General features: G+C 45.0%; 1 protein-coding gene across 1 annotated transcript in view; it reads left to right on the top strand.

The window, feature by feature from the left end:
- UBE4B (ubiquitination factor E4B) overlaps window positions 1–10,695 on the top strand; it is a 50,126-nt gene extending 39,431 nt beyond the window's left edge. Inside the window, exons 23-29 of the mRNA XM_056865635.1 lie at window positions 830–956; window positions 2,151–2,295; window positions 3,623–3,757; window positions 5,077–5,268; window positions 8,650–8,824; window positions 9,067–9,213; window positions 10,533–10,695. Of these exons, the coding sequence (XP_056721613.1) occupies window positions 830–956; window positions 2,151–2,295; window positions 3,623–3,757; window positions 5,077–5,268; window positions 8,650–8,824; window positions 9,067–9,213; window positions 10,533–10,594 (983 nt within the window). The 3' untranslated portion in view covers window positions 10,595–10,695. The remainder of the gene's footprint in view (window positions 1–829; window positions 957–2,150; window positions 2,296–3,622; window positions 3,758–5,076; window positions 5,269–8,649; window positions 8,825–9,066; window positions 9,214–10,532) is intronic.
- The last annotated feature ends 2,028 nt before the right edge of the window (window positions 10,696–12,723 follow it).

Below are 12,723 nucleotides of genomic sequence, written 5' to 3'. Positions count from 1 at the left end.
CTGATCCCCCCCCCCCCATAGTTTGCTTTTTTACATTCTGTGCCTCCTGGAACATACTCAGTCCCCATCAGGCTGAGAGCCGGTGTGATGTAGAGGTTAGAGTGATGGACTAGGGTCCTGGGAGGACCTGGGTTTGAATCCCCACTTCTACCTTGGAAGTCGACTGAGTAACCTTGGTCCTGTCTCCAACTCTCAGCCTGACCTATCTCATAGTGTGGTTATGAGACAATGGAGGAGGGGAGAACGATGTTCTATAAGCTGCTTGTGAGTCCCAGCTGGGGAGAAGAGCAAGATATAAATAAATGATTGCAAATAGAAATCCATGCTGTGTTCAGGGCTTTTTTTCCTTTGTCGTTAATTTAGAAAGCTGTGTGTCTTTTTCTGTCCTTGGGGAGGGCCTCAGTAATGTAAAAAGGTAAAGGTAGTCCCCTGTGCAAGCACCGGGGCATTACTGACCCATGGGGTGATGTCACATCCCGATGTTTGCTAGGCAGACTGTGTTTACGGGGTGGTTTGCCAGTGCCTTCCCCAGTCATCTTCCCTTTACCCCCAGCAAGCTGGGTACTCATTTTACCAACCTCGGAAGGATGGAAGGCTGAGTCAACCTTGAGCCGGCAACCTGAATCCAACTTCCGTCGGGATCGAACTCAGGTCGTGTGCAGAGCTTTGACTGCAGCTTATCACTCTGCGCCACAGGGCTCACTCTGTTATGTAGAGGCCCCATTTTCTGTGCACGGCCTGGCTTTGCTCCTTTTCTGATTGGCACAAGCCGCCTCTCTCTGTGTGTTCACGGACCTTGATGATGAATTTTCTCTTTGGCCTTTTGCAGATGTTGAGCACACTGGAGCCACCAGTGAGTTCTATGACAAGTTTACAATCCGCTACCACATCAGCACCATCTTCAAAAGCCTCTGGCAGAACATAGCTCACCACGGCACCTTCATGGAAGAGTTCAAGTGAGTTAGCAAGGGCCTAGGCACCGTCAAGAAGCCACCTCCAAGGGGTCCTGGTGCCTTAGACCGGGCCTGACCTGCGTCTCCCATCATTCTCTGGTTCCTCCCCCTGTGCAGCTGGGTCTTGCCATTCCAGTCTTTTGGCTCCAAAGCTGTTCTGTAAATCTGTCTAATCTAAGAGAGCTGGTGTGTAGTAGTGGTTGGAGTGTCAGACCAGGGATACCCAGGTTCAAATCAAACATAATGTAAGAAAGACCATGCTGCATCAGACCAAGTTCCATCAAGTCCAGCAGTCTGTTCACACAGTGGCCAACCAGGTGCATCTAGGGAGCCCACAAACAAGACTCTGCCGTGGGAGCTTGCCGGGTGACCTTGGGGCAGTCACCTCGCAGGGTTGCTGTAAGGATAAAATGAAGGAGAACAATATAAACCACGTTGGATCCCTATTGGGAAGAAAGGCAGGATATAAAGTAAGGAGAGAAGGAAGGAAATTATTTCTAAGATGCTGTGCAGAAAGGATTACCCTAATGAATTACTGTGATGCTGAGAACAAAACAGTAGGATACCTGTCAAAATGTATAGTGGTCATTGGTATATGATTAATGTCGTTCTTTATCTTGTGGGAGGGGAAACAGTTTCTGGGCACTCAAGAGGCTAGCCTATGTTCCCCCAATGGTGTTTTTTAGCCTTTTTGAGTGTTTCCATTTTCAGCATTGGGAAAACACACGTGAACATATGAGGCTATCTTAAGCTGAGTCAGACCACTACTCCATTTAGTTCAGGATTGTCTACACTGGGACTGGCTCTCTTGGGGAGGAGAGAGGTCTTGCCCAGTTTCTGCTACCTGGGATCCTTCAGCTGGAGGACCCAAAGGTTAAACCTGGGGCCTTCTGCATGCAAAGCAAGGGCTGTGCCACTACGCTGTGTCCCTTTCAAATTTGTGTTTGCCTCTGTTCAAGAGTCTGGTTTAGCCATTGTGTGCGGCTGGCTAGTCTTCTGCAGCCAAGAGTCTTGTAGCTCCTTAAAGTCTGTCATGGCTACCCCACCCCCACCCCCCAGGAAATCCATACTGCTAGTTTTATGGTTCAGTAGGATTTTGAACCCATGCCTCCTAGATCCAAGTAGTAGTGGTCTTAATCTGTTCTTGCTGTGTTGAAGTTGCTTCAAGAATCCATCTCAATTACCAATCTCTTTCAGCTCTGGGAAGCAGTTTGTCCGCTACATCAATATGTTGATCAATGACACCACATTTTTGTTGGACGAGAGTTTAGAGTCCCTAAAGCGTATCCATGAAGTGCAAGAGGAGATGAGAAACAAAGAACATTGGGACCTGCTGCCTAGGGTGAGAAACAGTCTCTTCGTATGAACAGTTCCCAAACTCTCTGCCATGATACACTGATATGATGGGAGGGGCTGATGTGCGGCTTTGTAAACTGAAGGTGTGCACCCCACCTGAAGCTGCCTTGTACTGAATCAGTCCATCAAGGTCAGTGTTGTCTACTTAGACTGGCAGCAGCTCTCCAGGGTCTCAGGTTGAGGTATTTCATATCACCTACTACCTGATCCTGGAGAGGCCAGGGATTGAACCTGGGGTCTTCAGCATGCCAAACACAGAGGCTCTTCCACTGAGCTACAGCCCCTCCCAATCACAGACCACATTGCAGTGGTGCCCCGGTGGTGGAACTCCTTCCTCTTTCAGATTCATGTGCTGCAGGCATTTTCATCCTTTGGATGTCAATTGAAGATATTCCTGTTAATCTGGGTTTTAATCCCACATAGAGTATATCTTCACTAGTGGCTTTTTAACTGTTTTTTAAAATTTGCTCTCAGCCAGATTGTTCTGTTGTGCATGTTTGTGTACCTTTTTTTTGAAGAAATGTGTTTCTATTAGCCACCTTGAGTGCTTTCATGTCAGGCACACACAACCTATTCCTTCCTTAAATATCCTTGTCCATAAAGCAAAGCCCTGTAATGACTGGACAAAACAGAAGGTGGGATTCTGTGAGGCAATTCCAAGGAGGCCATTCTGCAGTTATGTGCGCGGTTTTTAATATCTATATATTCTTTTGTGTTTGGCCCCCTCATTTTCGATCTTCAGGAGGCAGTTGAAGACAATTTTAATTAGGACCACATTTGACTAATTTAGTTTTTATTTATTGGCAGTCCTAATTGTGATTTTTATAATCATTGGGGTTTTTTTTGTTTTTTACATTGTTAGGTGCCTTGAGTTCCACGAGGTAGAAAGGCGGCTAATAAATGTTTTAAATAAATACAGAATAAATGTTTTGCAGTTGCTCTTCCAGATTGCTGATCAGGTCCACACCTGCTTAGCTTCCCTAAGGCCGTTGTGCAACTGCAAAATAGTTTCCTGCCCCACTATTATGGAAGCTGATTGAGAAGAGAGTTAATGAAAATATGTGAGTGCGCGCGCACATATTTTGAATGCAAGAGCAGGCCTCTGGTTTGCATCCAGAAAGCCCCTGTATCCCTAGGTATCAAAGTTTAGGGAAACCCATAAGTGGGAGAGCGCTTCATGTGGTAACTCTGCAAGGTAATTATTAGTGCTTCGGTTGTTTGCTGCAGGAAGATGTCACTGAAAATTGGGAATAAGGTTGCACGCTTTACCTTGTGAGCAATGGCGGGAGAGTTACCAGCCTCTTGTTTTGTAGGACCAGCAACAGGCTCGGCAATCTCAGCTCGCGCAGGACGAGAGAGTGTCGCGCTCCTACTTGGCCCTGGCAACAGAAACGGTTGATATGTTCCATATCCTCACCAAGCAAGTTCAGAAGCCTTTCCTCAGACCTGTAAGTAGGAATGCGGGGTCCGGAATTCTGCACCTTAATTCAGAACGCTCTGAGTTTAACAACCACAAATTATGCATTAGATCTGCAGTTGGTGTTTGCATTTTGATTTTGTGGCTCACCCATGGCCTGGCAATATCCTTTAAGCTTAAGGGAGCTAAGCCTGAGATCTGATGTGCACTTGCTAGAGTGAAAGCCCCTCTGGGCTGGGGGCCCTCCGGCTTCTTTGCAGCAGTTTCACTATGTCATGGGTGACTTTTCAGAGTGTAAAATCCAGTTGCATCTGTGACCATTTTCTAGCACCGTAAGCATGTTGTAGATATGAACATACTCTGCAGGTCTGTATTTCCCTTCTCCATCCCCTTTTCAGCTTTGTGTGGTAGCTTCATGTTTCCGCTATTACAGGCCGTGGTGAACTGTGAGAATCTGAAACCAGGGTTTGAAACTTGTTTACAGATGGCTAGCATTAATTTCAGTGCATAATGGCTTAACGCTGGAAAAGAGGGGGAGGGAACATACAGATCTGCATGGTGTTCTCAGCCTTTTAACCATGCTTAGGGAAGTGGGTGTTGTTATCTCTGCACAAGGCAGAAGGCTTTGCTGAGGCAGTGTAGATTGTTGAGGCCTGTGGCCTTGCCTGGCTCTCATGCTCTGTGCAATGTCATTTGAGGCTCAAGGAAACCTAATTCTTGAGCAGTGTAATCTTGACGGCATTGATTTGGCCTTTTGCTAAATGCTGCTCAGTCAGAACAGCAGAGTGTAGAGGGCAACGAGTCCATTCGTACACGTGGGTTAATGATTGTGATCCAGTCTTTTTCTGGCTGTGTTGCTTCTGCCTCTGCCCTTCAAGCCTCTGCCCTTCAAGCCTCTGCCCTCAAGTTTGGTAGCCTGAAAAGAACGATTCCTGAAAAAAGAAGGGAAGCAGCTGTGGGGGCTGACGAGAAGCAGGCCCTGTAATGTACAATCCCAAAGTGTGGTTTTGTACAAATCACAATGGATGCCTAGTGGGGGCAAAAGAATCCCTCTTTCTTGTTCTGTGTGGATAGGACAGATCTCGAAGTTCACTTGCACTGCAGTGTGACCAAGGATCAGTATCCAGGAAAGGTATACCTAGCTTGTTTTCAGTTGGGTCTTATGGACTCTTGCAGGCCAAAGTAAACAGATTTCATTCTGGGATATGGTGGGCAGAGAGAAGGCCTCATCTGGGGAAATTGAGTGGAACTGCCAAAAAAGACAACCTCGGCTGTGTTTCTGTTCCTTGCATTTCTTGTACCCTTGACGGAGAAGAATTAATTCTTCATCATGCCGCTTTGGCATTCCAGGAACTTGGACCACGATTGGCTGCTATGCTGAACTTCAACCTTCAGCAGTTGTGTGGCCCCAAGTGCCGTGACCTGAAAGTCGAAAACCCCGAGAAATACGGGTTTGAACCAAAGAAGCTTTTGGACCAACTGACAGACATTTACCTGCAGTTAGACTGCGCTCGCTTTGCAAAAGCCATTGCTGATGACCAGGTGAGTGTACATCCAGCCCCCTGGGAATGTGGCTGGTAGTAAAGAGGTTGGGAGGGGGAAGACAGTCCCTATTGCCAGCTCTTCTTGACCATGCTCTTGCTTTTGGGAGTGCTCCTGCCAGAGATTTCTCAGGCATTCTTTTAATCAATGAATGAGGCAGGGAAGCCTTTGCCAGACATTTAGAATCCTGGACTGCTGTTTGCTCTCCAAACAGTATACAAAATATCCAAATGGGTAGAATTCTGGACAAAACAAATGAAATAGGCCATGTGTGCACAGATTAACCCAATCCTCCTGGATAAGGTGCTAATTTTTTAGAGTGTCCAGAGGCCTTGGCTCTAAGGATGAGGTTAGAATGCTGTAGAGATTTGGGGGCTGCTGGATTGGCCCACAAGAAGGAGGAAGGAAAGAATGCAAGTAAGCTGCTCCCATAGCAGTAACAGTAGCCTCTCTTTATTCCACCCACCACTTTCCCAGTCCTTAGAGTGTCCGGAGCTACTTGTATATCAAGTAGCCCCGGACACCCCACCATATCAAGTGTCAACTCTGTTTGCTGTAGAAGCACAACTTTGATACCCCCAAGATCAAGTCAGTCGGTTAGGCTATAAGCATCTTTATATACAATACTGAGTTTTGATTTCTCTCTTCTTGGCACAGGACTCTTCTTGTGTACAGGACTCTTATTTCTTGTTTGACTCGCAAAATAGTTTGTTATTTATGAGGCCCAAAAGCATTTGCTGGGCAGAGTACCATGTGGTCTTTTCTTGTTTGTTTCTTCTCCCTGCTGGATTGGCATTAAAGAGCTAGTACACAGTCGATCACTGCACTGCAGATGAATCTGTGTAGGGTATTGGAGCGGCTAGATGTGATGGAGCTGATTTGAAAAAAAGAAGCCTCCAGAAACCAGACACTCTCGTGATTTGCTGTGCCAGGTCATACTCTTGTGGATTGACTTAGGAGAGAGCTTCTTAGACTCTACAGTACTACCCAGATACACAGGTCTGATTTCTACTTCTGAGGGTCAAAATGTGTACAATTAGCTTCCTGTCTCCAGAATAAAAAAAAACAATTTCCTTCGAAACAGTTTGGTTGCTTGCTTTGTCTGAAGCATTCTCAAGGCTACCAAGGATGTCTCTTTCTCTTCCCCAGTAGCTGACTGATAATTGCTTCAGGTAGCCGCTGTCCTGGAATCAGAGAGCTGCCCTTTCTGCAGCGATACTGCATCGAACTGGCAGGCTCCCAGCAGGAGCCGGCTTTTGCATGCTGCGAAGCTCAGTGCAGGATTTTTGGGATTAGCACAGTGAGAAGGGGGAAGAGAACGAAGGGGGACGTCTCGATTACTTGCCAGTGGCACCCCACCATATCACTATTGCACGCAGAATCATATGGTGCTGACCTATTGCAGAAGTGGGTAACCTTGTTTATGGATCACTTGCGAAGATTAGGAAGGCGGGGATTGCTATCTGCTGTTGGGCCGTGTGATCTTGTGAGCTAGGCGCCCAGACCATCAACAGCGTGCAGCTGTGGAGGTTCATGAGCTACCGTTTCCTTCTGCCCTGATGCTTGGAGGGATTCTGTGCATGCTGCGATCCTGCAAGAGCAATGGAAAGACAAATAACATGTATTGAAAGCAGGATGTGGTATACCGTTTCTTGGCTTTTGCTTTTAAAATGGTAGCAAATTTCTAGCCCTTTTGGTTGTGGAAATGAGCTTGAAAGCATGCAGAAAAATGCCTGTTGGGATTTTTAAAAGGTAGAAAGATTTTTAAGTATGGGGGGGTATTTAAGTATGGGATTTTTAAGTATGCCTTTTTCTGTGTCCTTGCCCCTCCTGTGACTAGCAGAAACAGAATGAATATTGCAGTAGAGGAAATGTTGCAGAATAAAGAGGTTAAACGAAATAGTCCAGCATGCATGAATTTTGTAGCTCTTGGTAGAATTCCCTGAATACAGGATTTAATTTTTTTCGCACCAATGATCTACAGTCTAAATCATAAATAACTGGGTAGCTGCACATGTGAGATTGATACATTCTGCTTTGCTATCAGGTCACCAGAGCTACTGCCCTGTCCATGTTGGACAGTACGGCTGATGCACCTGGAAGAGAACTAATCTTGCCATGAGAAAAGTTAAATGATTCAGAGGAGAGGGAGGAATGAGAATAACTAGTTCCGTGTGAATGAGGCTGCTGCCTGTTGATGGGAGATTAGGCTGTGGCCTAATTAATTGCTGCTTAGAACTGTATAGGCAGGGATTTTAACTCCTGATGAATAGAGCTAGCATCTTGAGGTGGGATTGGATGCCAATGTGAATCTCAACAGTTGTTTTTAAGGATAGGCTTTCAAGGACTTGGTCTATCCCTGAGAGAACTCGCGTTGATGACGTGGTGGGGAATGGTTGAGAATCGATGTATACCTTAAATTAGGGCTTTATTTTTAGTAAGTTGGTCTCACTGATTGATGGAATCATCTTTTAAGGTACTTTTTTTAATGAACAGTTCTTAAACTGTTTTTAATGTATTTACTGTAGGCAGTAAATGGAAAAAGTGCAGTTGTGGAAAAAGTGCACAGGAAGGAATGCCTCTTCCCAGATAATGCTTACTAAGGCACACATTTGCCTCATCTAAACCTACTGTAGATATCAGGCGTCCTCTGAGAAGGATCCTTCTTTTTCACAAGTGGGAAGGCTGCTTCTACGATGGCATCTGCTGCCATGAGCACAAATTATAAAAGTCATGAATGTATTTCTTAACAGCGTGGTGTAGTGGTTAAGAGCAGTGGTTTGGAGCGATGGAGTCTGATCTGGAGAACCGGGTTCGATTCCCCACTCCTCCACATGAGTGGCGGAGGCTAATCTGGTGTACTGGATTTGTTTCCCCACTCCTCCGCATGAAGCCAGCTGAATGACCTTGGGCTAGTCACAGCTCTGTTAGAGCTCTCTCAGCCCCACCTACCTCACAGGGGAGAGGAAGGAAAGGTGATTGTAAGCTGGTTTGAGTCTCCCTTAAGTGGTAGAGAAAGTCGGCATATAAAAACCAACTCTTCTTCTTCTTTCAGTAAGGCAGATTTATAGACAGTCAGTTAAAGCCCTCAACTGCGGACACTCCTACATTTTCTTCAGACTTTTAGCTCACCCTGTCCAGTGGAGGCGCAGGGTAGGTGACAGCATGATACAACAACATCTAACACTGTTACGAACAAACCTCAGTTACAAAAGCAAAGGAGGGGAATACCTCTCAGCCAGGAAATGGAGCAGATAGGACATTTGTTTTTGACTGTTCTTCCCCCGCTAGCGGCAATGCTTGAACTTCAGGAAGGGGTTACCGCTTTGTGAGGTAACTTACTGGCTCACAAGGTATTAACTGTTCCTCTTTGGTTTGCAGAGGTCCTACAGCAAGGAGCTGTTTGAAGAGGTAATCTCAAAGATGAGGAAGGCTGGAATCAAATCAACCATAGCAATAGAAAAATTCAAGCTGCTGGCAGAAAAGGTGGAGGAAATTGTAGCTAAGAATGCCCGAGCGGAAATAGACTACAGTGATGCTCCTGATGAGTTCAGAGGCAAGTAACTCTTTGTAGGGATGTGGCACCTTTTTTTAAAGGATGCATTTACAGTAAGCATTCACAGAAGCATTATCTATTTAGCTTTCATCAGCTGGTATTGATTTTTTTGTACCCTGTGACAATGAGTAGTTTGGGTGGGTTTTCCCCCCTTTAATTCTAACCCCTGCTTCTCTGAGAGTCTGCAATAGGTGAGAGCTGTAATTTTTAAAGTTACGACCAGCCTGCTTTTGTTTCTTCAGATCCACTAATGGACACGCTGATGAGTGACCCTGTTAGGTTACCATCTGGGACCATCATGGATAGATCAGTCATCCTCCGGCACCTTCTGAATTCCTCTACAGATCCCTTCAATCGGCAGACACTAACGGAAAACATGCTGGAACCAGGTAGGGCTTGTCTTGTGTCTTCCGTGGGTGAAGCGGAGCGAGGGAGCTGAAAAGCTTTTATTTTAAAAATGAACTAGTCTCGTTTAAAATACGTAAGAAAGCACGCTTTTGAGATTCGCAGTCCTCCTTTGTGTACAGGTCGTTCAAAACATTTTTCTTTATAAACAAATTTTGTGCATGGTGCTCGGTTAGCCTGGTCTGCTGTGCATTCTCTCTGGGGGGCGAGGGGGGGCGGTAATTCGTCTGTTAAATTCTGCTATCCGCCTGCAGCAGATAACTAATGTTCCCATTTGGCTAGTCATATTGCCAAACCTGTATGCTATGAAGCCATCAGTTAAGGCTTAATCCGGCTTTTAAACAGCAACTGTAGATTTGTTTATGGTCAAACCTTTGGTGTCAATGAATATTCAACGGACAAAAGTCCACGGTTTCGCCAGCCGGGTACTAAGGAATGTCCACACCAGGATCTAATGGGTGTTTTATGGGGAAGATGGAAAGGTTTGTCATCCCTCCTTGAAGATGATGTGGGGGTGAGTGCTGCTGTTCGCACGCACAGTGCTTATATTGTAATTGTGTTCTTAGTTGCTAAATATTAGAATTTTGGGTGCATTATAACTATGGAGAAGATAAAGGGGGGCAGTTTCCTTGGATCCACAGACAGAAGACCAATGGAAGGTCAGTCTGTGGGAGTGACTAGGGCATCTGACTGGGCCTGGGGAAGACCTGGGTTCAAATCCCCACTCACAATGAAGCTCAGAGTGGCCATGAGACTGTTTTTCCTCTTTCTAAGCCTAACCCGCTTTAAAAGATTGTTGTGAAGAAAGAATGAGGGGGTCAGGGAGAGCCCAAAGTTCTGTAAAGGAAATGTATGGTCATCATTAGTGAAGCCATGAACACATGAAGCTGCCTTATACTGAATCAGACCCTTGGTCCATCAAAACCAATATTGTCGGCTCAGACCGGCAGCGGCTCTCCAGGATCTCAGGCAGAGGTCTTTCGCATCACCTACTTGCCTAGTCCCTTTAACTGGAGATGCCAGGGATTGAACCTGGGACCTTCTGCATGCCAAGCAGAGGCTCTACCACTGAGCCACAGCCCCTTCACAGGGTCTGCACTGCTACGTTAAGAATGCTTTCAACCCAACCCACATTGAATACTCTGCAGCTTGGCTTTGTTGCTGCCAGCCATCCAGCTCAGCTTGCCTTGTTCACAAGAAATCTGAACTTCATTTGCTGTCCCATAGAAGTATCCTCTTTTAACCCAAGCTTTTGAAAAAGTGGCGACTGAATTTAACTATCCCTCCCCTTTTCCCCCCCTAGTTCCAGAGCTGAAAGAGCAGATCCAAGCCTGGATGAGAGACAAACAGAACACTGACCATTAAGATGCCCTTGCGACAGACGCAGAGATCAAGCTGCCAGGAGCAGGGCACGAGGGATCAGGATATGGGATATGCTGATACTTTGGATGCTGACGCTGGGTTGCAGTTCATGGGCTGCCTGCCACCAATGACTCAGAAACGCCATGGACAAAGGAGGAAAGGAAAAGAAAAAGCAGCTTAATTCTTGTACATATATTTAAGTGATTAAAAACGGTGGACAATAGCATTGTGGGGGATAAGTTAGGAAGTTGCTCTTGTTACAAAGCAAAATCCTCCATCTCATAATTGGGGTTTATACAGCTGACTTCTCTTTATTAAAAGACAAGTGGATCAGGGCAGCAAACCCTCGACGCATTGTTTTTAATATATTGCCAGATCTTCGTTAATTTGATTGTGGTTGAAACCTTGAACATTTTGCTGCTAAAGTAATCCTGTTCTCTCTCCCCACCCATCCCATTTCTTCCCATCACCTCTTCCTGCACTATCCTTTCTTCTTCTTTTTTCTCTTTTTTTTGTAATGCAAATAAAATGTTCCCGGTGTATTAAAAAAATCCTTCTCTGACCCCAGGAGAACATAATCTTGAAAAGAAAACTGTGCCTGCAACATGTTAATCTTGGGGGGGGGGGATCATATTTTTCTATTAAACATATTTGTTTATTTTTTTTGGTAGGCCATACATAAGAAGAAGAATTCAAAATGGCAAACTTGCTCCCCCCCTTTTTTTTGCACATTGATTTTAAGTTTGGACATGTCCCTTTTGTCTTCTGTGGGAGATTTGATGCTCTGGCATGTGTGTGTGGTTTTTTTTTTTTTTTTAAGCCTTGTAATAAGGAATGATACTGCAACAGCTGCTGCCAAGACAAATTGGTGTGGAGTAACAGGACTTCAATGACTTTAAAAAAAGATATATATATATATATATGTGTGTGTATCTATATATATATATATATATATATATATATATATATATATATATATATATATATAAAAAGTTCTTAAAACCAGAGATCGAATAAGCTAAGTGGTGACAATTCTGACTCTCTTCAGAGCTCATCCCCAGTGGAAGGGGTGGGCAGGTGCGTGGCTGATCATTTTATTCTCGAAGCCTACCGGTCAAGGCGGGAGGTCCATTTTTATGTTGTGTTCAAATTTGTATCCATGGCTTGGCCTTACCAAAGCAAAAAGGGTGCAGACAAATGTAACTTGCTTTTTTTAAAAAAAGAAACTATATAAAAAGACAAAACATTTTTGTATAACTGCCCCCTGCTTAAAGATACTTGAATTTCTTTTTTAAAAAGGAATTGAAACCACAGTGTTTTAAAATGAAGCCTGACAAGAAAAATGTTTTTTCTTTTTTTCCCGCTGACAGTGTCCTATGTTCAGTTCCTGATTCTTGAACTACAATAAATGGTGATACACGTTCACAAGAACTATCTTGTATGTCTTTCCTTTGTGGGCAGTGGGTTGGGATATCAGATTAGAAGTGGAAAGTACCGAAAGTTCATCTAGGCCCAAATCCCTTTCCCAAAAGGCATCCCCCTTTCATCACCATCAATCCACTTCAAATCATGTAGTTGAAATCTCTGAGTGCCATTGTATTTATTTGTTTCAAACTGTTGAATTCCATTTCCCCAGTTTGGTTCCACTTTGGTGAAACACTTGTTCAAATCCCTACTCAGCTACAGAGGCCAGAGTGGTGGGTTTGGGCTGGCCGATCTCTCTCAACCTAACCTAATGCACAGGATTGTGCACAGGATTGTGTGGGGGATAAAGTGAAGAGCCACATATGCTTCCCTCTGATCTGGAGAACTGGGTTTGATTCCCCACTCCTCCGCATGAGCGGCGGAGGCTAATCTGGTGAACTGGATTTGTTTCCCCACTCCCAACACATGAAGCCAGCTGGGTGACCTTGGGCAAGTCACAACTCTGTTAGAGCACTCTCAGCCCCACCTACCTCACAGGGTGTCTGTTGTGGGGTGGGAAGGTGATTATAAGCTGGTTTGAGTCTCCTTTAAGTGGTAGAGAAAGTTGGCATATAAAAACCAACTCTTCTAAACTCCTTGGGGAAGGGGAAGGATTAAAATGTGGTGGATCAAGCAGCTGACAAGAAAAGCAAACAATAAAATCCCTG

The sequence above is a fragment of the Euleptes europaea genome, chromosome 19 (genome assembly GCF_029931775.1).
Source record: "Euleptes europaea isolate rEulEur1 chromosome 19, rEulEur1.hap1, whole genome shotgun sequence".
NCBI lineage: Eukaryota > Metazoa > Chordata > Lepidosauria > Squamata > Sphaerodactylidae > Euleptes > Euleptes europaea.
This window is presented reverse-complemented; position numbering and strand designations above follow the sequence as displayed.